Source organism: Aptenodytes patagonicus, chromosome 24, assembly GCF_965638725.1.
Source record: "Aptenodytes patagonicus chromosome 24, bAptPat1.pri.cur, whole genome shotgun sequence".
Lineage (NCBI taxonomy): Eukaryota > Metazoa > Chordata > Aves > Sphenisciformes > Spheniscidae > Aptenodytes > Aptenodytes patagonicus.
Window position 1 is genome coordinate 2,079,829 of NC_134972.1, and position 23,672 is coordinate 2,103,500.

Genomic DNA, 23,672 nt, shown 5'->3' on the forward strand with positions numbered 1-23,672 from the left:
TGGAAGTATATTTGGGAATAAGTTCTGTTTCCTATTAAGGGTACAGCACAAGGTCTGTGGAACAGCCAGCTGGTGCTGGCCAGGAGCCTTTGAGTTGTCGTGATTCACATCTCTATTCGTCTTCGTTCTCTGACACCAGGCAAAGGGAAGAGAGAAGGAAAATAAGGAACTTCCCAAAATGAAGCATATTTAGATTGCAACCGTGACATGGAGAGAAGATGCTGCATGTGTCTGTCTGATCCCCAGGCAAGTTTTTTTGCCTTCTAAGATAAATGAATGCATCAAGGTGCTAAAACTGAAAGCACATGTGAATTGCTTCAGTTGAAGAAGCAGGTCCGAGAAGAGACCGCAGCCTGGATTTGGAAGCCGTAAGAAGCGTTCAGCTGAGCCCTTTCACGAAACATGCTGGATCACCATGGATCTGGGTGTTTGGCCCTGCAAAAATTGCTGTGTCCATGCAGCTTTGGAGAGCAGCATACTTCTAAACATCAGGATCTCACAGATGTAATCAAATCATGATGCAAAGGGCTTTGGTTAGGCAACTTCCACAAACACTGATTTTTCCGTTGTTAGACCTGTAGCTGTTGTCTTTTAAAAGAAAACACAAGCAAAGTGCTTTTTCTTTCCTACTCTCCTAACTAGCGTGTTTGTCCATCAGAGCTTCTCTTCTCTTGTCTAGCTTCAATAGCAAGTGATGGCAAACAACATACATTCCTGGGCTATATATATCTTTTTTTGCTGTCTGTTCAAAGTGCTGTCTGTTGTAGTTTAGCCTCATCAGTTGGCAAATGCTCCAAACTGTTTTCTGTTCCAGGTAGTACCTACTTCAGTGAACTTCTGGGAGGAAATAAAAAAAGTGGGCGTGTATGTAGGTACATTTGAATGTGAGGCAGAGGCCAGAAGGTTCTTTAGCAATTATTAAATAATGTTGTTTCCCTCTGGAGTGAGATCTTGTGGCTGGTAAAGTCATGGCAAGTCTATAGCTTTGGATTGTGTAAGCTTTACCTCTGCTGCGAGAGGGCATACTGGGACTTCGCGCTCTCTTTCCCTGCAGCATCCCAACAGGCTAGAAGAAGCAAACTGCATTTGGTAGCTTCTTCTGATGTAAACAACTGTTGAATTTGCTACTGGTTGCCCTTGGCCAGTTTGCAATAATGTGAAATTTGCTCTCTCAAGGTAGTTCTCAGCTCCCTGGTAGCAGGTTTCAGTTCCTGAGCAGCCCCAGCTCTCTAAAGTGACTTTTGAAAGCCCTATGCTAATCAGAGAGCTCCAGGGAGCCTGAGTGAAAGGGATGAGCAAATGGCAACAGCTCAGTGGTACTGGCTAATAGGCATCGGTTCTTTTCTCCTCAACTGTGAAGAGAAATCCAGAGGAAATATGTTCCACAGAGTGATCGCTAGCAGATTATATTGCCATCCTTCTGGCTTGCAGAGTCTCTGGATTTGTAACATACCAAAATGTGATCCTGAAATTATTTCAGCTGTCCTGCTTGTTCTGGGCTCTGCCTGGAATCCTATACAGCATTTTACTGAAAAAAACTCTTTTGTTTCAATGTCCCTAGCAGCATTTTGGCTTCCTTCAGCCATTCAACTTCCACCTTCAGCACGCTCTTTGGATTGCCTTAGCCTTTGCTACCTCTCCTAAAAGAGGCTGTGTACTGACACCAGAAGGGGCTTGCCTGACCCATCAGATGTAGCACAATGGCATCTCGTCCCTGAGGAGGCCATCCCAGTCACAGGGCACTGTACACAAGTCTTGTTGGTTTTTTTTTTTATCAAGCCCATGCTGTTCTGCTCCGCTCCCAGGCAGGTTCAGTTACACCGAAGTCAATCTGAAGGATGTCTGGGGATTTCTAGGAAGAGGGTTAAGAGTGATGGTGATTTTTCTGGTCACCCCAGTCAATCTATTGTGATGGTTTCCTGCCATGCAGTGGGGTGTGGGTTTCATGGGGAGCATGTGGTCTTCTCCGGAGCTCCTTATCCGCTGAGGTAAGTACTGGTCTTATGTTGTTCCTCTAGCTAATGGCTCTCTGCTGTAGATTTGGATTTATTGCCATTGCTTGGTATATCTGGTCCTGCCAGTGACCTTCATGGCTTAGTGTTTGAAGAGTGTGAACGAGAGGGCTCTCATCGTGGCATACACTGGGGCTATAATCAATGGGGATTTAATCTATGAAAGCATTAGCCCTAGTGCCCATGGCAGGGCTGAGTCTCTTGGAAGAATGGGAGAATGTGTATGAGCTCTTACCCAAGCGAGCGGTAGCGTTTCTATTCACTTTAATAGTAGTGGAGAGGGGGCCCAGCGTGGATTGCCCTTGCGCTGGCTGGAGAACTGCTGCTGCGGTAGTAGGAAATCCTGTTCCTGTCCCACGGCCGTGCCCGCTGCGGGATGTGTGAGCGTGCCCGAGGAATGCACTTTGGGCGATGGGGTGTGGAATTGGAAACGCAGGGCATACAATTCAGGCAGTACCGTTTCAAGTGGCCGAATACCACCTGTTTGGTGCTCCTGGCCGAGACCCAGGCCTGCCAGCAGTGGTCAGAGTGCTAATTGTCTCTTCCTCCTGATGGATGCCAAGCCAAACGGAGCATTGCTGGATCTCCAGTCACACAGGACTTGAATCAACCGTTCCAGACTTCCCTTTTGTTGTCTGGATAAGGATGGGAGTGGGAAAGCTGGTGTTTCTGGTTTTGCTCTGCGCTGATCTATTGTTTGGATGATTTGGTGAAATTAAAAAAGGGATCCTTGCTGGTAGGAGCAAGCTTTTGATTTGGGGGGATGAATAGCCTATTAGTTTCACCTGGTGAAGTCTCTGAAGAAGTAAAAGCTCAATATTATTTTGAAATGAAACTGTTGTTGTTTCCTTGTAAGCCTGTGTCTATCTGTTCCCTTCAAGACTTAAGACTGGAGTCCTGAAAAGGGCTGAGTCAGCAGCTAGCAGGAGCATGCCTTAAAGCCTTAAATTACATGTTAATGCGGTGGTGGAGAATCATCTTATGGCCTGAAGTACAGGATGGAGAGCCAGGAGTCCTGGACTATTTTCCTGGCTTCTCCACTGACTTTATTCAATAGGTTTTTAATGGTCTGTCTTGGATTCTTTTGAATGGGGAGACCAAAATATATACTTTTAGGATTAGATCATTAATAAATCTGGAGGCTATTACGGAGAGGGTGCGAGGGGAGGAATGAGCCCTACGATAAAGGGAATCACCAGCACAAACCAAACATCCTGCAAATCTAAGCCTAGACTTGTTCTTGGGGAGTTCAGCATGTGCAGCTTTCCTTGAGACTTGCGGAAAAAACGTGTCCAAATCTTGGTCACAGCAGCAGAGGAGTGGGTTTACTTAAATATTTTCCTTATTAAATTTTGTTGTTGTGGCTTATAATGATGCTGCCATAAACGTGTGTGTGCAGTTGGCTCCTATCTGATACTGTCCATGTTTGCTTCTTTAAATGCTCTTAAGTGAGTCTGTTGCTGAATCATCAGTGCTCTAACTGAAGAGCAGGGATAGTTTTCTTTGATAGTGGTGAAGTAAAACTAATGTCTTGGAGCTAAGGAGAGAGATTTCAGGAGGAGCCAGGAAAGAATAAATCCAGGACTTGTGTGGCTGTTGTGCTGTGGAGTGAAAGAAGCGGCGTAAAATTTTCTGTGCTGCTTTATCAGTCCTCTAGACTGGTCCTGTGTCACTGCTTGTCTTGCCTCCCCGCGAAAACTGACCCAGACGGTATGGATGGATGCCTCTGCCAGAAGATGCCCAAGCCTCTCTGGTGCCATAATTCCCTGCTGTCCCTCCTGACCGATCTTGATAGGAGACAGAAAGCTGAGCGCCCTTTTCAGTACTGCAATGCTGGGTGGCTTCCCTGGACGCTGCTGGGCACGTCGGGCTCCTGAAGTTTTGCCGTTGTACCTGGGCTGCTGTTTCTTGTGGAAATACTAAAATATGCCTGTGTTCAAATTCCACTGGATGCTGCTTTTCCTGACATTGTGACTTAGTCTGAATAGTTTCTCTTAAGCACCTCAATAAACAAGACCTCTGGGTATGGAAGGTTTTATTTCTGGGGCGATGCAAACACTGCGAAACCTTTGTCTCTTAACGTTTGAATGTTTAACAATTTTGAAGCAGATGTTAATACGACCTGAAGGAAAAGTGGACTGTGGTTGCTAGTACACACTGCAGTGTTGTCTCCTGAAGCATGTAGGATTGCTGCTGTTCTGATCTTAGGGAGAATTCTTCCGGGATTCGCTTCTGTAGGTGGAATGGCACTAGAAGGGAGATTTCTGAATGTTTTTCCAGTACCTTCCCCTGGGCCCTTGAGGAGCCCCTCCTGATCCTCGCAGGATCCTGGCAAAGATGTGATACGATGCTCTATGACCTGAGCACAAAACGCGTGTGCCCCGAGTCATTTTCCTCAGTGAAGGTTCAGGATTGTGTTCGTACAGGCTTGTTAAAATTCCTTTTTGCTAGTCAAACTTCGCTCTGCGGAGTAGGGGGCTCTTGGGCAACCTTATCCTCCTTCACCAGGTTTTCTTCAGTTCTATGGTAAATGGTGGTTTTTCTTGGTCTCGCCTGACTCCAAAAGTCTCTAAGCTTTTGGGGAACAAAAGCAAACCAGCCTGCAGTTGCCTTTTGGAGTGTTGGGGCTCCTGGGGTGTCTGACTCGGCAAGGCTTTGCCAAGAATGAAAATTACACCTACTGTATTTACAATAATGTAAATTAGTATCTCCCTGACTGATCTTGGTATCAGTTAAAGTAACCTGGAAGTCTGTTGTGACCCTCCCCTCCCCTCCAGCTGCTCATGGACCATGAGGTCTCCCAGTGCTGTGACTTTTCGAAAGGCTCTGGCGTCTTGCAGTGGTCCGTCTGCTTTATTAATTAACACTTCAGGGAGTACCGCTCTCAGCTGGTAACTATTACATCCTGCCTCTGAATGGTTTCCCCAAATTGTTGTGTCTTTTGGCTGAAGTCCGTCAGTAAAATGACTCGAGAGCTTTGGTTTGAATAGAAAGCAGTCCTGGAAACTGGAGTTGCACAGCTTTTAGCTATTCCTTGGCCTCTGATCGCGAAAGACCCCTGTTAACCTGAGCGCAGGGCTGACTGCTGGCCATTGTTTGCCTTGGCACAAGAGGGATGAGTGAAACATGCTGACCTGCTGGTTACATGTTGTTTGTTGATCCTTTTCTTCTGTAAAATATTCTTACTTAGTTTACTATTGAGCTTTCTGGAGTATCATAAAACAAAACTGTAACCTAGAGGGGAATTTGGCATATTCTGTTAATTACGCTAACATGCTGCCTTATCTCTTGAGAGCTAGAGGTCCTTCAGGACTCGACTGTAAGGCTACTCACCGCATGTTATCTGCCTTTGCCTTCTCAAATATCCTTCGTGTGGCTGCCTGCTACACAGCAAGACCATCCAGATGCTTCAGAAGGTCCCAGCAATATATAAATAGCAGTGTGTTCTTGTGCGTGTGGGACAGCCATGGGAAAGCTGTAATGACTTTTTATGAAACCCAACTGTGTAGCTTTCAGCTAAGTCAGGGCCCTGCTACCCCTCATCTTAGTTTTTAGAGAAAGATTGTTTCAGTCCAACTTAGTTTTTAATTAATATTTGCTGAGGCTTTTAAAATCCGATTTATGCAGTAGCAAGAAACAACAGCCACATAAAATGAAGTAGGTTAAAATAGATGTTTAAAGAAGATTAAAACTGAAAACCATATTTTTCTGAAGACCACTAGGCTTGCGGTTCTGCAGTATTTTTACTTATAACTAACATACGTTGTTGTTCTCTGTTATGATCTGACTGAGGGGGTTACTTGATTTTTTTTATTTTTTTTTATACCGTTCACGACAATTCTCTGCCCATGTGTTTATCCTCTGGGCTAAAAACCATCTTGTATCCATGAAAAACATTGTAAGGGGTTTCTTTTGAAATCAGTGCTAGCAGGTATTGAAGTCGGGCACGTCTGACAAGTACTAATGTGCCTTGACTCAGGAGCCTTTTATTTTTACAGAACACATGTATCCTGCCCTGTTGACTACATTTACTTTGGGAAATCCCATTTGTTTGCTGCTGGAGGGGAGCAGCCTTGTGAAAGCAGTTGCTCTTCCTTCCTCTCTTCCCCTCCAACTCTCTCTGACGTGGGGCAGGACTTTATTTTATTCCTCTCTCTCAGCCTCACCTCCTGACCTGCAAAAAATCGAAAAATACCTCATTTCCATAGCAGTATTTCTTGAATGCCAGATGAAAATTTACAAATCTCAATCTTGTGAAACCAGTGTGAAAGTACGTGGCTCCTTGAAACCAAATGTTTGTTTTCCAAGAATTTTTTGCTGCATATTCCCCCCCGCCCTGATTTAGTTAGACCTGTTCTAAAGTCTCCCCTTGCTTTTCCTGTTTCTTCCCCTGATGTCCAACGCTAGACTTTTAACCCACGTGCTTCTATTTCATTTGTCTATTCCTTAGGCAAATGCCTTTCATCCCCGGTCTCAAAGCACTTCTGTAGGAAGCTCACGATCACCAGCCCTGTTTAACACAAGGGGAAGCCGAGGCACAGCCCTGGAAGTGACCTGGCTGAGGTCACACAGCAGGTCAGTGTCAGAGCTGAGGTTTGAACTGATGCCTCTTGAATTTCGGGCTAGTTGCCTGGGATTTCCAATACATCTCCTCGTTAAGCAGCTTGAAAGGCTGGTTAATGTGTTTCACTGTGTCTTCATACGTGTATGTGACCTTCTGGTCATTTTTTAGGGGTAGCTAAGACCTAGCAAAAGTATTGGAGAATTTTAGCTTCTAGACATCTGGTTTTGGAGCCAAGTCTTTCCCCTTCTCCCTCCCCTTTGGTGGTTGCCAGGAAATAATGGAGCTTTAAAGGGCTGGGGAGCTTTTTCCCACTGCACTCTGGCATTGCTTCATTTGGAAACTATTCAATCATCAACCCCCACGTGTGCTGCTTGACCACTCCATGTGCTCCTGAATGAAGACTGGGGAGTACGTGAGCGGGAAGCGGGCAGAAAAGGACCAGGATTTAAACTCTGCACAGCATCTGGATGAAATTCCTCTAATGAGTCAAAAAGTTGCTGGTTCATACCTTAAATGACTAGCTTATATAGTGATGCAGCAGTTGTATGACAAGTCAGTCCCTATCCAGACTTAGCAACCAAAAATGGGAGACCGTTAGCCACTACTCCGTCGGACAGACAAGGTTAGCCAAGACTACTTCTGCAAAGTGTCTGTGTGCAGTAACGTATGTTGATTCTCTACAGATGAAACGGACGTGCAGTGGCAGAAATAAGTCTTCTATCATCGTATTGGGAAAACAGACTTCAATATAAATACCTCACTTTGGACCATATTATAATACGTTTCCTTACCCTTCTGGTTTTTCACTGTTGAAGTGATGGGTTTGGCCTCTTTATTGAAGGAGGTATGGGAGAAAAATGGTTCAGTTCTGTCCTGGTAGGATTTGAACCAAGGTTTGCCGTAGCTTGCTGGAACCACTGAACTACTGGATTTGCAGAGAAATAGGAAAATCAATTGTTAACACTTGTGACCTGTAGAATTTTGCCCTGGAAAAAAAGTATTTTCCAGCTGAAACTATTTGGCAAGTTGACCTAAACTTAAAAATTATTTTCATGGGTGGGTTTTTTTTTTTTCAGTCTGTTCTTCCACCCCACAAGAAATAATTTACTTGACTTTGGTTTTTACAGGCGGCGTTGGATATAGTCTCTTCCATAGCTTTATCCCCCTGCTGAAGCAAGAGATATAAAGTCCATGTCGTTACCAAGCCTCACTCAAACCTTCCTTTCATTTCAGGACAGCCACACAGTACCTACCTGCACTGATTGGCAGCTGCTAGCAGAGGACTTGGCTCTGAGAACTGTGAGCACTGAAAATGGAAAGATTCCTGGGTTTTACCCATAACCACTGTTTCGTCATGCTGTTCTTCATCTCCCTGAGCCCGCTGGGCTTTGCTCAGTATGAACACTGGCCCTACCTCCCTGGTTACCCTGAGCCACCTCCACAAGTGTACCAGCCCCCCCAGAGACCGGCAAATATTCCCAAGATCCAGCTGCGGCTTGCAGGGCAGAAGAGAAAACACAATGAAGGCAGAGTGGAGGTGTTTTACAGCGGCGAGTGGGGCACGGTGTGCGACGATGACTTCTCCATCCACGCTGCGCACGTGGTCTGCAGGGAGCTGGGCTACGTGGAGGCAGTGTCTTGGCTACCGAGCTCAAAGTATGGAAAAGGAGAAGGTAAGGTAACTCCAGAGCAGTGGTACTGTACTTGCTGTCTCTCCAACCCCCAATGATGCTTGACCTGTCAGTCAAATTTAAGATGTAGTGATATTTCCTACAAATGTAACTGAAGTAGCTTCCAGGTGAAGCAGTGCCTCTTGAAATCAGGGTCCCATTAGATTAAACAGTTTAAATACTAAAACAAGGTGTTTGCTTGTTTTGACTGAAGCAAGTTAAGGAATGATGAGGTAAAGAGCTGAAGGACCAGATCACGATGTGTGAACTCTGGCAGGGGATGCTTGGGAGCAGCTGGGGTGGATAAGGGTAGGAGGCTCTTCAGCAGCCAATATGGCTCGTCAAAAGGGAAGCTGCACCCACAAGTGTAATGTATAGATGGTCCATTTCCCTATTCACGCTTCTGTTGCCTTGCGGTGAGTCAAATAGGGCCTCTAAACACTCCTTCCCCCTATTCTTTTTTTCCTCTGAACTGTTTAGGGTCTAAACAGACTGCCTATGTAATGCTACACAAATTTTGTCTCTTTAGAAACACATGCATCATTCTGCAATGCAGACTAGCCTATAAAACCCTAAAGGAGTGTGCACACTGTGTGTCCTAGATAGGACTATATTTATAATAATCCTCTTCGACGCTCTCAGGCTGTTCGTGGTGGGGAAAAGCTATTCACCCTCACCCCGAGTTGTACATCCTTTCCTGCTCTTTGAAATGGTACGTGACGGATGTGTGGATAATTGCGGATTGCACCTTATTGCACCTCATTCCCAAATACGTGCTGAACAAAGAGTTGGAAAGGTGAATGTTTGTGTGCTACAGCAATGAATTCTTAAAATCACAATGCTTGAGAGAGAATAGCTCTGTAATAGTATATAACTAAACAGATTTAACGGTCGTCTTTTGATATGCTGTTAGTTAAATGTTGACCTGTGGAGAATTTTTTCTGCAAACATTGAAGCCTGGCACGCTGTTGATGTAACCCACAGACAGATTATTTCCGCTGCAGCAGGGATGAACGTGCTGTATGTCTGTTACTTAGCACCGCTCGTTAGTGCTCGCACCTATAAACTGGCCCGTAACAGAGCAAGCAAGCAGGCCTTAACAGTGACTTGACTGAAACGCGAAACCTTGAGTGTTGTCCCAAGCTGTGGATTTTGGCTCTTGGGGTAGAGTAGGAGATTTCCGAGTGAGAAAGAGGCCATGACATTTGAAAACAAACCAGAAACTGATTGCCGTGTGATTTAACGGGAGCGAGTGTTCTCTGCACGCCAGAATAGCGCTGGGTAAATCCTGATGCAGAAAGCCCGTGCAGGGGGCATCGCGCCTTCCTCAAACCCTAAAGCCAGGCTTTGCAGGAGCTCTTTCTGCTCTCCTGTTCGGGGAGCACGGAGCGGGCTGGCAGATCCATCGTCTGGTAATTAACCAACTGAACCTGTTGGGGCTGCTGGAACAAAGCTGGGACAGCCAAGGGAAATAGCTACAGAATCTCCTAGTGGCTCTGAAGGTCAGGCTGGTCCTTTCTGTCCAAAGGACGTGTTATTCTTCAGACAAGCAAAGCGTTTGGGATCCTAAAATATGGGAATTGCTTGTTGGCCTTGCTCCCTGCGATTTAGGGGGCAAATCACAGGGAGCAGCGCGTGCCCAGCACATTTCCAAAGGGAAAATGGGCACTTCGTAAAGGTGAATCTCAGAGATGATGCTGTTACTGACATAACGCTACCATAGGGGCTAACTTACTGGAATCAAAATGTTCTTATAGCCGATTATTTCACAACCTAAAGATTCAGTAAAACTTAAGATACTCTTCAACACTGTTGGGTCTTCTGCTCTCAGCTGCTCCTGGGAAAAAGACCTAAAGTTTGGGGGTGACACCTATTGATTTTTGTCTGCTCATCTTAGAAGTGAGTTCTGAGGGACCTGATTTGTTAAAATATAATATATATGTATGCATGTACATGTGCATACTCGTGTGCATATGCACCCAGTTTTTGCTGGAGGGAAAGTGGTAATTACAGTCTGGAAACTGGATCTGGCAATTGGTTTTCAAAGAGCACCCAAACAACAAGAGGTTCCAATCAATAGTGGTTTGTTAAAGCTTTTGTAAAAATCTGCTTTTAGGAAGTTAGGGCATCTAATCAAAAATTGGAGCTGTCTCGTACAAAAGATTTAATGAGGATTTGATAAAAGAGAAATGATATGAAGAGAAACCTTAAATACAGAAGGAATGATTTGGTGAGTAGGATTAGAGGGCAGGGTCTAATCAGCCAAACCGAGGGGACCCGGTGACACTGCGTGCTCTGAAGTGGCTGTCATCAGAGGAGGTCATTTACCACTGTGAGCAGGATGGCAGCAGAGATCTGCTTCAGGCTGGTGGTGGTTTTTCTTTTATTACCATGCAGATAAGTGAAAGGAAAGCTGTGGGGCAGAGCTGTTTGCAGTTAGTAAGTACTTGAGGTGGATCGTTGATGTTCCTTAGCTGTTGATTCAAGCTTATTTTAGCAGTAATCTCTTCCCCTGACATAGCAAGTAAGGCTGCTGTGCTCTTCCTTTCCTATCAGCTATCAGTACAATCTAGATTTATCCTCTTTGTGAGTCTCGGTTCTATTTTCTTTCCCCTTCAGGGAAAATTTGGATGGACAATGTCCACTGTAATGGCAAGGAGACCACCCTGGCAGCGTGCACTTCAAATGGCTGGGGAGTAACCGACTGCAAACACACCGAAGACGTGGGAGTGGTCTGCAGTGAAAAGAGAATCCCTGGATTCAAGTTTGACAACTCATTGCTTAACCAAATAGAGGTAAACATACTTGAAATTACAAGCCTGCTGATCAAGAGCCTTTTGCGGACAGGGATGTCTGCTACTACGTATTATAAGATATCCCAGCTGCACGCTCTGGTTAAAGCAAACTCTTGATAATGCTTCTAGATGCTGGCTAAAGATGCAACTTTCAGATTTGAATTTCAGCTGTTCAAAGCATTATGCGTACAATAAGAATTTGAAAGGGCTTTTTATTTTTATAGCATAAGAATAAATAAGGAGAAAATACATTACTCCTGTTCCGCAATCACTTTTCAGAATTGAAAACTGGTTTATTATATTTCTAAGAATGAATTTTGGAGAGACAGGATATGTGCTGTACTCATAGACCTTACACCTGGGTGACTTGGTTCATAAGTACTAAATTACTGAGTTTTCTTTCCGCTGACCCCTCCCTTTCGGTACTGGGAGCAATTTGGAGATCTCTGGTATAACAGTGGGGCTCAGCAGGATTTGGATTTGGAGGTGAAAAGGGCTTATAACCATGGCTTGAAATGGGTGGATTTATAAGGAAAGCTATAAAGACATTTTTGCACAGTTTGGCTAAGCAATGACGAAGTAACCATGATAACTGTATGGAAATATTTGCGGGAATGGGGGACTAGTACTGGAAGTGATGAAAGGCATTGAAGAGAGGAAAACGTGGGCTGGTCGCTGGAGGAAAGGTTCTGGATTGTGGCTGGGTTAGACCGCGAGGCTGAGGTTGAGACTTGGGGAAGCAAAAAGCTTGAATCACCTTCCAGTGGACTTGTTAGATTTCTGCAGAATAAAGAGCTGGGGAAATGCTGGGCTGGAAAGAAGTTGGGCTGAGCTCGTCAAAGGAAAAAAAAATGTGGGGTGGTTTTTTTTTTTTTTTTCCTTCAGCTTTTCAGGTTGGAAGGTATTTGTGGTGACTCGGCTAACATCTCCCTTGTTTCGGATGCTCTGGTGTTTCAGTATGAGAATTCAGTGGTTGCCCTTGGCCAAAATTTATCGAAAGAGCCTATCCAGTAACCACAGACAAATCTTATTTTAAGCAGACAGGGAATCCAGGGTGTATTGCATACCACAGTGCGGTTTCCGTGGCTGCATCTTGGCTTTGTTCATGATCTGAAACAATGGATACAACCTTTTTTATCACTTCAAAGCAAAATTATTCTAGCAGTTACTTCATAGCCACTGATTTAGAAAGGGTCCCCCAGCATTTTCTCGTACCAGATTTTTCCATTGGAGGTTAATGCAATGCAGCATACTTGACAAGGGAAGATAATCTGCTCAGTCAAACCTTTCATTGCCCTGCTGAGGTTTAGGAAGAACACCGTATGGGTGAGCAGGCAGCATTCAGCACTTTCATGGAAGGCTCCCGTGGAAGGGTGCAGATATAGGTTATGAGAGCTGAAATTCTCTTCGTTGCCTTGACCTTGCTTCACTTGGCTAAGGAGGGAAAGGAGGCTTGGATTTGGAGGTGAACAGGGCTTATAACTATGGCTTGAAATGGGTGGATTTATGGATTTTTCTGGAGGGATCTCAAGCTGCCTCCATCAATGGCACTGTTGTTGCTCGGGGAATGAGGCGAGATCATGGAACATCAGTGATGGCTTTGGCAGACGCGTGCTTCCCCAAAGCCACAGTGAATCCTCAAAACAGAGGCCTGGAAGAAAAGATGCTTTAGTCTAGACGGAGGTCACTTCACTCTGAGATGCTTCAGATATTAATCATAAAAGCTTTGGAGGGCTTTGCTTTTCCATTAGCTAAGCACTGGAGGTTGACTAATGGGTTGAACACATTGGGTAATTGAGGGCTAGCTTGTGCTGATGCTGTGTGGGTGCTTAATCTTCACATATGATAAGTAAAATGAATCATGAGATTGAAGCAGTTCATGTAGCAGAAGCCTGACTCACCAACAGGATCACTCAGGAGAAATAGGTGTAAGAGAAGGCATATTCCCCATGTCCTGGCAGCTCTTGGGAGCTATGTGTGGATGAAGGCATCCGCTGACATGACAAGTAACAGCATTCACAGCTGTTGCTAAGGGGCACTGGTGACTAAAGACACTGAACTGGTGGGGGAAAAAAAGTAAAATAGAAGAGTAGCTTTATTTTTAAGTACCTGCACTAAGCTGAGAGCCGTCAGCCTGGCTGTCCCTGTGACTTTGTCCTGGTGGTAGAAAATAGTGTTGCATTTTCTGGGCAGTGGTTGCTGTCACCCCCAGCTCTATGTGTCCGTGTCTGTGTGTGCGTGCTTCTCCCCTCCCTATCGCTGCTTGAATTTTGTGAACAACTTAGTACCATACTGTTGCTTCTACTCCACAAAACCAGGCTGACTTTTCTTATGTCCCTATAAGATCACTGGCAGCTGAAGGTTTTTTTTTTCCTCCTGGTTTCGTTGCAGCAGGATTAAGGCTAAAGGTGATGTGCTATAAATTTTTAAAATGCCATTGTGGAAGTACTTTTCTGTCACAGCTATCTGTCAAATGTTTAAACTCTTTCCCCCTCTCTCAGCTTTCCTCCTCTTCTTAATCTTTGCTTTATCTCATTAGCAGCTGGCATGACATAGTTTGAGTCAAAGATGATGAGCAGGGTTACTCATAGGGTCATAAACTCCAAAACAAGGAGGTCAAAAGGCTTGTGTGAATGCAAGTTGAAAGTCTTTGCCCTCTCTAACATGCCTGGGAGTTCTGCATATCATACCTCACATTCACCAGAGGAAACATCATTGTTTTGTAAGCTGCTGGGTTCTTTAGTCTGTAGCCCAAAGCTTGCCCAAGTGATGTTTTCTCTTTGGAATGAGACCAGGATTTGAAGGGCCTGGAATTTTCTACCAAGCAGCAATGCTGTGGTCAGGTCTCTCCACCAGTCCCACTGGCTTCAGCTATTGCACTGATGGAGCTAAACCAGTACAAATTTCCTACTGAGATTTCCAGTGGAAGATATTTCAGTTTGCCCTTAAGCTGCTTTTAAAACCAGACTTTACTCAAAATAGGCCTGGTTTAAGATGATGCACAGAGATTATGTATTCAATTGCACCTTCCAACGTTGCTTTCCCACGCTAGTCAGTAACAATGGTAATGATTCCCAAATGGATCTGACTGTTTGCAAACTGATGTGTTTACAGCCAGCAGATTAACAGGAGCAAGCGCTGACTTCAGTGTACGTTCATGTGTCAGGGTGTAAGCTGCGGTGGGGTAGGAGCAGCCGTTTTGTTCTGCTTTACTGTTGCAAGCGTTCAGGGGAAATGCGTGCTTTGTGCAGCCTGGTTAACCCATTGCCAAACGTGTGCCATCGCGTTTAGATTTCCCTTGCCTTGGAACAGGGAGCTCTGCGTGTTCCCACTGCCAGGGACAGATAGACCATCTTAAATTTGTCATTTAGAAAGTGTCTTAAAGACCCTTTAGTGCTAAGTTCTCTGGGGCTGCCAAGTGCTGCTAAGATTTAACGTGGAAAGCCGGTAGGTATAAGACAACATCTGACTTCATTTTGATGGGGCTCCAGCTCAGAGGGGTTGTGCGAGTTGCCATTTGCTCAAATCTGGCCTTGCTTCCTAAAATCTGACAGGCAGAGAGTTCCCACTCCTCTAAAAGCAACGTGATAGCCCTCGAGCAGAGTTTATTTTTATTGGACAATGTACATATCTCCATTTCCCAGTTTGGAAATGCTGCAGATAAGTAGTATAGGATGAAATTTTCCATCACCATAAACCACTTGGCTTATATATATACATATGCTCAGACAGATCTTTTCCTGCCACAGCTCATATTTTGAGGGTTACGTCATATCTCTTCCTGTCCCTGAGCCTTTCCATTCCCTGGCCTGTTGGGAAGGGGCAGTGCCTGACCCTTGCTTCTGTAAGACAAGTTGCCGGTCACAGGCTAAGGTGAAACGTTTCAGTCTGGGGTGAGTGATGGAAGATCTGCCACAAGAAGATGGGAGACAGGCAGGAAGAGGTTAACTATTCTAACAGGACGGAGGCCGGGGCAGGTCTGAAATCCATCAGTCTGTTGCTAAAGGGCAGAGAAGCTCCCATCATTTTTGCTTGCTGTTTTCCGCAGCCACTGCAGCTTTTAGCCTTGGGACTTGTTCAAAGGATTATTTCTTGGAGGGTGATGAATGTGCATAGCAGGACAGCCCTTTCATGGGCTGCTGCCTGGTCAGAATTAGCCTGATACCCTTTAGCTCAGTGGCTGCGTAAACACTGAAGGTTGCTCACCTTTTCAAAGCTAGGAAAGCGGTGTTTGTTCCATGCTGATGTGAGCGTGATGACATTGAATACGTTTTACACAGGGGCTTTTCCCCCTCCTCTTTGAAGCGTGTAGACTAAATACGCAGACAGTGTCTCGTTAATGGAGAGAGCTGGGCTTGTGGTTTGACTTTTTTTGTTACTACCTGTTTGCCTTTGGGAGCATTAGGAGGGGAAAAGGCAGGTACCACTGATAAGGCTTCCTCTCTCCCCTCCTGCAGACTCCAGCTCTCTGAGAGTAAGCTGCACACCCTGAAAGGGTTTAAAAAAAAAAAAAAGGCAGTAGCTGTGCTTGGAAGCACTGCAAGTGTGTGGCTGAGCATGGCTTAACCCGGTAATTGTGTGTGAACTAAAGGCTGCCCACAGCCTGTGTGGATGGTTGGGAACACGAGGCAGTTGATGCTGAACCTGCTTGCTGTGATCCTCCACTGAGGCATCTGTGCTTGCAGCACGATGGGGCCAAAGTCGTTGTTAAAATAACACCATTGTTTAACTCAGAGTTTGATTTTTGCTTGCATTCCTTCTTTTTTAGCCACAGCCTGGAGTGAAAGCTCTGTTTTGCATACTCTAATTCACATTAGTGGCTTGATGTACAACTTGGGTCTAACCATGATGGCAGAGCACATTACCCACTTTATTCATAATGGTAACTCTTGTTGGCGTTACGGTGTGTCAAGGAAAAGGCTTGCTTTTCCTCAACAGAAAAAAAACCAAAGTGATTAAACTTTTCAAGTGCTCGAAGCATATCGGGGAATGCAGAAGCTGCTTGCTGACTCTCTGATGGAGTTTGGGAGGGACAGACAGTAAGTGCTATAAATATACACACTGAACTGCAATAATTCAAGCTTTGTAAAATAAAACAAGTGGAATCTGCTGCTTTAGCCAAAGATCTCTGAGCACGTGGGGCCTTGTGCTGTCTGTTTGCCCCAAGTAAGCACTGTATCTGTTCTGCAGGTGTAGCCAGCAAGGGGAAGGGCCAGATTCTAGGAGCTAAGTGGAAGAAAAGAGCTGGGAGCAGAATCTGTGCGTCTTGACTGTCCTGAACTGCACTCCTCCTTCCACTAAGATGTCATGGCAAAAGGTGCAAAGAGCAGGATAAAATCCATGCAGAAGTGCAGTACGACTGTTGGTCGTTTCTTGTCTTGCAGTTCACAAGTGTCTGAAAGTGGTCGGGTGGGTAGCGTGGACCTGCTTTAAGGTTCCTTTATACGGTGCCAAAGCCTGCAGTTTAAATGTGTGCCCAGTCTCAAATGTTTTCCTAAGTCTTTGCAGGATGCCAGAAGCTCTGAAATCAAAATGATTTAATGTGTGTTCACAAAACCATGAGCAGGGAATGCGGGCCCTGCTTTTTCAAACAGTACATGTAGCCACTTCGTGTTGTCCAAACACAGCACAGGCCCACCTGCGACTGCTTTACTGGGTTGACCAGCAATTTTAAGACCGCGGTAACTAACTCCTACCCTTAATATATTTCTTAAATAAATGCACGATAGGTTTTTTTTTAACCTATCCCCCAAAACATCCTTGACAAAATATTTGTTGTCCACCCTCTTCCTCTATGTGCACACAGAGAGGCTTCAAATAGAACATACTCTAAATATATCAAATTGCTGCAGCCATTACAAGTTCACAAATAGATCTGGTACCTGAGACTAGACCGTAGCTTTGGCCAGACGGTGGGCAGACAAGGTCTAGCTAAACATACCAGGCTGTGCTGCTATTTCTGTCCTCCTTTTCCCTTCTGGGTGTATGTGAAATATAAAAATCTCACTTCAAAGCCCGGTGGCTCAAAGGCTCTGGTTATGCTAGGTTAAAAGTGGGTTGAACTATATTGTCCAGGTTTCTTAACCAGTGGGAAAAGGGCATTGTTAAGTCCTGCTCAGGAGCTTTCAGTTAAATTGGGCTCTGTGGATGAGGCCATATAAAATGCTCTTTATGCTGAGCTGCTGCTGACTGGAAGGTGTAAGGAAGGGAGCAGGACAGGGACACTGTTTGTGGCTTGGCACACAGAGAAATCTTCCTCTTATCTAGCTTCTTATCACGCAATGGAGACTCTCTCCATACCGTGGGGAGTTGCAGCTTAGGTCACCATCTGAGACTTCAGCTCTATGTCTTGACTGTCCAGTTCTCAAGAATGTTTGACAATAAAAGGTTTATTTGCCTGTTTGTTATGACAACAGTGTTTTAATTTCTTTCCCCTTGTGTAAATGTTTACTTCTCTAAACGTAAGCCCATGTGTACATAAATGCTGATGCTTTGTGTGTCTAGAAGGGGTCTCAGCATCTCTTTTGGAGCTAACTCCAGACAAATATTAATTAAGCTGCTGTTGAGGTAAGCCACCGTGTTTCTTTAGTGCTATAATTTTAAAGTGTGTGTGATAGTTTCTAACTGCTTGCCTTAATGGTGTCTTTGTGATGGCTTGTGGCATGTCAGGGTGCTGGGTTTGCTGGGCAGAGAGCTGGTGCTTGTCATCTAGTGGGGGGGTATGAGCTATGGAGCTGGTAGGACTGAGAAAGCGCCAAGGCTGGCATTGGTTTGCTGCAGTTCCTCGGGGAACAGAGTTAACCTGTTTGTCTCCTTGCACCAACTCTATCCAGGGCCTGAGTAGCTGACAGCCGTTGTGCTGGATGTGATACCATTTCTCTGTTACACAAGGCAATGTTTAACTAAGCCTGAGAATAGAGTATGATCTTGTTCTGTTTTGCAGTGCGGAGGTCAGGTAATAAATCTGGCTAGCTTGCAGCATCTGATCCAGATTGTCTTTAAAATAGCTCGGTAGAAAGGAAATGGAGAATGTAAAAGCTTTGCTCATCATGAAACCCTCGGGCCATGATGCACACGGAACAGAGCAGCATCCTATCCTAAGCTAAGCCACCCACCCGTGCCAAAGTATCTCCAGGGTTCAGTGCTCCTGCCTTCTCTTGCTCGCTTCTGTCACCAGCGTTTCTTTTTCTCTAGTGCTTTTCATTAGCCTGCTTTGCATTGGCAATCATGAGGCTGCCACTGAAGCGTTTCATGGCTTAGCAAAGGCCTCGGCTTTTGTCATTTATAATATGCACTGTATTTGCTCCTGGACCCTAATCCTGAATTGCACTCTCATCCCTTACCCTTTTGTACTGCGCAAACCCAGAACAAAGAGTGCTTGCAGTCCAATACAGCAGAATGTTCCCAGGGGACTGCTGTCCCCCGTAAGCAACCCGTCTTTGTCTTGCAGCATCTATTTCACCATGTTTGTTTAACAGCTGGGACTTTGTTAGTGACTCAGAGGCACAGCTCCAGATGTTTAAATCAAAACAGATTCCACCCATTCCTATGTATGTGAAGAGAGAGCTTTCTAAAAAGTCATCTTCAGGGGAAGAGGCTTGGTAGCTGAGATTTCAGTGGCAGTAAGTGAAGGGTTTAAATGCAGGAGAGAAGATGCTTCTGGGATGAACGAAGTCTATGTGGAAAGATTTCGTGTTATGTTCTTAATTGAAAAAAAAAAAAAAAATCAATTGATTTCATGGCCAAGTTGCAGCCTTAACGTCTCGGTGTTTGGGAAGCCCAAGAAATCCTGGAGCCCCATTGTAAATGAAAAATGATGATATGAATAGGTTTCTGCATCTAAGGGGTAGTGGGATAGATCAGGCATAAGGAAGGAGGAAAGAGCAGTCCGAGTGGATCACGGGGAATCTTAAAGCAGAAGAGCAATGAAGACGGACTAGCCAGAGACAGAGGTAGCATACAGGCCCCTTGCATTTCTTAAATCAAGGATTTGTGGTAAGAAGTGCACCTTTGCCTAAGCTGTCTGCTTGTACAATCACCTGGTGACCAGATAGCTGCCAGAGCCAGTCCTGAATACCTCCGCTCTCTTGCTCTGTCATCCTTAGCATCGCTCATGGTGATGGTTTAAAAAAAAATAAAAAATAAAGTAAAATACACAGAAGCAAAATTTCATTCCGGTTCCCTTTCTGCCTGCGTTTGAGTAGTTTCTCTGGCCGTAGGGGAGACACATGCAGCCATAGCTGTTCAGACCCGCCTGCCTCATGCAGTTCTCTAGCTGGTTTCTTAGTGTCATCGCTGAGTGCGTGGGCGTGTGTTTAAAGTGAGCGTTGAGATGCTTTTCTGAAAAGCCCCTCTGAAATCCCAGCTGCTGTGGCTTGCTTTCAGCCAGGAGCCAGTGATTCGGAACCAGGGTAGCGACTGCAGTCTGCGAAGTAGCAGTCGGGTTTTGAGGAACGGGATCTCCTCCCTGCGTTGATTACTGAGCATCCTCAGGGCTGTTGCAAGAAGAAGGGCTATCGCTGGGCTTGGGCAGTGGAGGAGGACACAAGCATGCTGTCCTGGGCACAGTTGTTCTGCCAACACAAAACAGATGGCAAAAGGTGAAAGAAAATGTTATGAAAGTTGTGTCAGTTTTTGCAATCGGATCCGAAGCCAGAGGGAAGCATTTGGTTTGGAGTGTGGAAACAAAAGCAGCTGAGGCTCATGTGAAAACTCTGAGCCAGGAATCCTTTTGTGAAAGCTCAAAAACAAACCCCTTTCTTTTCGCTGTCTCTGGGCAGGCCCCGGCTTTCTGAAGCTGAGATTCATTGGTTTCATAACAGAGCGCGGCATGTGGGTTTGCGGTGGGCTTTTGTGTCCGGGACTGGAGAGGAGCAGCAGTGCGGGTCTTGGACGTGGCTCTTGGCGAGGAAAGGAGCGGGGTGGAGGGTAATATGGCCCAACCCAAAACAGTTTGACACTTCCCCCCCCCCCCCCTTGTTTTTGTACTGATTTGTATTGTAGTAATGTTGGAAGTCTCAACCGAAATCACATCTTTGCTTTGGGCAAATACAGATGTGAAGCTCTTGCTGCAGAGGCTTTGCGATTCAGAGCAGGTGAAATGAGCTTAGTGTTGCCTTCCCTTTCCAGAAGGGGTGAGGAAGCGTGAGCAAGAGGCCAGAGGTAACAGCAAGGAGGTGAAGAAGTAAGTTTGTGTGGCTGAAATCACACGGGAGATCTGTGGCAGAACTGAGCAGGATCTCTTCAGCCTCAGACCACAGTTATTTTGGCTTCAGTCTGATTTTTATATCGCTATACGCAGTCAAGTGGCTCCAGTGAAAAGCAGGTTGATGTGGAAGCCAGAGCATTGAATCTAGGAATAGATGTACTACACTTCCTCCCCCTGCCCTCCATACCCGGCTTTATCTTGCTTTCTGTTTCTTCACACCTTTCAAGGCTAAGGAGGCTTAACCCAAGCAGGAGAAAAATGCCTTAGGATTTCCTATTGCTTGTGTGCTTACTCCCTTAATGGAGTTCATCTGTGCCAGAATGGATGTCTTTGATGAAAGCGAAGCTGCGGCTTGACAAATGAGGCCAGTAGCGATGAAGCAGACCCGCAAACTTCATGCACGGGGTCAGCAATGCAAGACACGCCATCCTCTGAACTAGCAGCGTTCTGGAGAGCAGAAAGAAAGGCAAGAGCTGATTCAACCTCAAGTATGTGGGTGGGATTGTTTCATAAGCAAAGGAGAGGTTGGAGATCCAGGTCTGAGTTATGCTAGTAGCTGAATTCTAAGACTTGGAGTTTAGGAGGAAAATAAAAAAGGAAAACGGCTGGCACACATATCTCCCCAGCTGTTGGCCTAAATAGGTGGAAATTTCGCAAGGCTAGCTGAGAAGGGGAGGACTGTCATGCACGAGCCATGAGAGTTAACTCTTTCTGGGCTCGGTCTCTCATCTTGCTTTGTGGGTAGAAATCCTCAGCAGGATTTTTCCCTTGTATTGAGGAAGCTGAACTGCAGGTTTGTGCATGGTTTTCTCCCTCCCTGCTTTGTGTTCCTCAGCCTTAGACTGAGCAAGCCATGTCCCATTGGCTTTGGGGCTTGAGCCTCTATTTTTCCTTCCTATAATGTGGGGTGCAGCCAACCCAGTTTTATTTCCTAGAGGTAGCATTGCTCTTTGGTGAACGGCTGCTTGGCCCCTGAAATATTGTTGAAGGCTCTACGTTATGGTTGATACCTGAGGTGGGAGCTTGGCAGATGCGCATTCGGCTTCTGAGTTGGTTGCAGATACCTGCTTTGGGACCCTCAGATATCCTTCAGAGGATTTACCAGGTCTACCTTGTAGCTTCAGCGTATGGCTACACTGTGAGAATAAGTAAAGCTTTCAGAGATGAGGTTTCCTTGTTGATATGACAGCTTGTTGTAGGTGTTTGTCTCCACGTGTACATAAAGCATGGAGAGGGTGATTTAAAAGTCTGCTCTAGCTATTAAGTATTGTTTGCTTCTGATTTTTATGTGGAGTCTGTTTTCACCATTAGCCCAGCTGCTCTACACGTTGGTGTTGGAAGATAAAATATAAGTCTGCCGGTATTTGCATTATTGAATACTCCCAGTGGAACAAAAACTCTGTAATGAAAGGAAATGATTCAAATCTGTAAAGAGTTATTGGGAGAAAGCTCTTAGCAGTCCTTTCTTCCTGAGAAACCTACAGTATACTTATTTTGATCCTTTGTTCTTTAATCTTCCAATTTAAAGCTGAAGTCTACCGCATGTTGAATTCTTCTCAGATGTTTTGCTGTTTGTTCAGACTCAGTGCAAACCTTCGAGTTGCTATATCAATAATTCTCTGCCCTAAACCTGCTCTCTGTGAGTGGAAAGGGGAATGGATGTGGATTGGTTTTGCTCTCAGACAGATCATGAAAATGTCATTGCGTGCCGGTCTGCTATAGCTATCTGAAGATTGAAATACCCTCGAGGGAATGAAATGATGGCTTATTTCTTGCTAGTTTGCTCACTTTTTTTTTTTCCTTCTTTTGGCAAATACAGGCAAAAAAACATGACAAAAGAGTTGGATTCACTAAAACAGAGTCCCAAGTGAGAGCAGGATTTCTTTTTGTGTGTATGTCAGCATCTCTGGGGGAAGAGAGACGTGTCGTGGGACCTTTGTACCGGAGCCTGCAGTGCCTGAGGTATCACGCTGGCTCTGACAGTGTTTTTTCAAGTCCACGAGTGAGCCATTCGAGTTTGCACCTTATTTTTCACTTCTGTGAAATGACCAGCAAGGACAACCCAGTCCAATCAGTCAGTGGAAAAGACGTGCCCAAACACACAGCCTGGAAGTAGGAAATGCAGGCATCTCGAGTCCTAGACTGGGTCACGGGTACCGCACTAGGTCAGGACACCCCAGGATCCTTTACGGGGACCCCAGCATCCCCACCCCTGCAGTGGTCAGAGCTCTGTTGGAAACAGATGTAGTAACTTGTTTTTATTTGCTAAGCTGCTGAACTAATTGCAAAAATAACAGGCAAATCATAAGGTACATAACAGCATTCCCAAGCTTTCCTTTTTTCAAGAGTTTTTATTTTTTGAAACTTTGTGACTTCTCTCTCCCCTTCTCTGACTCAGCGGGCCGGTTACTTTCTTTGCCTGTTGCTCTGATATCATAAATCTCGGTAGGGGATTCTCAAATCCACCCAGGGTTTTTGAACGTTAAAATATACCCTCTGGCTTGGAAAGTCTGTGAGAATACAAATGCTTGGAAGCTGCAGGAATACAGCAGGGAAGAATTGCTGCATGTTGCCCTGTTCAGATGCTCTTTCCTCAGCATCTGTTATTGGCAGCTGTCGGAGACAGGCTGGATGTCTCTGTTTTTGTGCAACACGGCTCCTGCTAGGCTGGTGGGGTGGGAAGGAGAAAAAAAAAAACCACCCAAACGTGCCTGATCAGAATGTGAGTGCTTTAGCACCAGAGGTTTAGCTGATGTTCCCTGCTGTCGGAGCGATCCTCATGTGGAGGTTGGAGTTGGGGCCTCAGGACACTTGGATGCGATTTCCTGCCCTTGTGGTCTTCGGAGAAGCAGTTTGAGAAATAAGGCGCAGAGAGCAATCTGCAAAAGGAGGCTGAGAATCATTGCTTTCGCTCGTCCTTTGAGTGCTCTGTTTAACCTTGGAGGCTTTTCAGATTTGTCACCACCTTCCACCTCCGTGAAGACCTCTGATGGCGCAGTAGTGAGAATAGTGATGTATTAACGATGACTAATAGGTGCAACGTGGGAACGGTGATTCTGCCGCTTTGTGGAGGAAGCATCAGGCAGATGTTTAACATCTGGAACGGCACTCTGCATGATTCAAATGGGGCTAGCAACCGCTGTCGTGCAGCTTTCTCACAAAACACAGGCATCTTGAACATGGTTCCTGAATGTGAAATCACACTTTGTTCCGAACGCTCCTCCTCTCCGTCGTGCCGAGGACTGGCTGCGGCCTCCGGCCTGTCTAAATTCAAGCAAAATGGAAGTGGCTGTCAAGTGAAAACCACGGGTGGGTTTTAGCACGTTGCTGATGTCAGGTCTAGTCAGGGAAAATGTTCCATTTCAGTTCCTTTAATATGCAGTAGGGCTGATACTGACGTAACTACCTGTAGCAAACATACTT

At 45.4% G+C, this 23,672-nt stretch overlaps 1 protein-coding gene across 1 annotated transcript in view; it reads left to right on the forward strand.

Moving 5' to 3' along the window:
• The first annotated feature begins 7,888 nt into the window (after positions 1-7,888).
• LOXL2 (lysyl oxidase like 2) overlaps positions 7,889-23,672 on the forward strand; it is a 45,837-nt gene continuing 30,053 nt past the window's right edge. Inside the window, exons 1-2 of the mRNA XM_076358755.1 lie at positions 7,889-8,249; positions 10,866-11,041. Of these exons, the coding sequence (XP_076214870.1) occupies positions 7,889-8,249; positions 10,866-11,041 (537 nt within the window). The remainder of the gene's footprint in view (positions 8,250-10,865; positions 11,042-23,672) is intronic.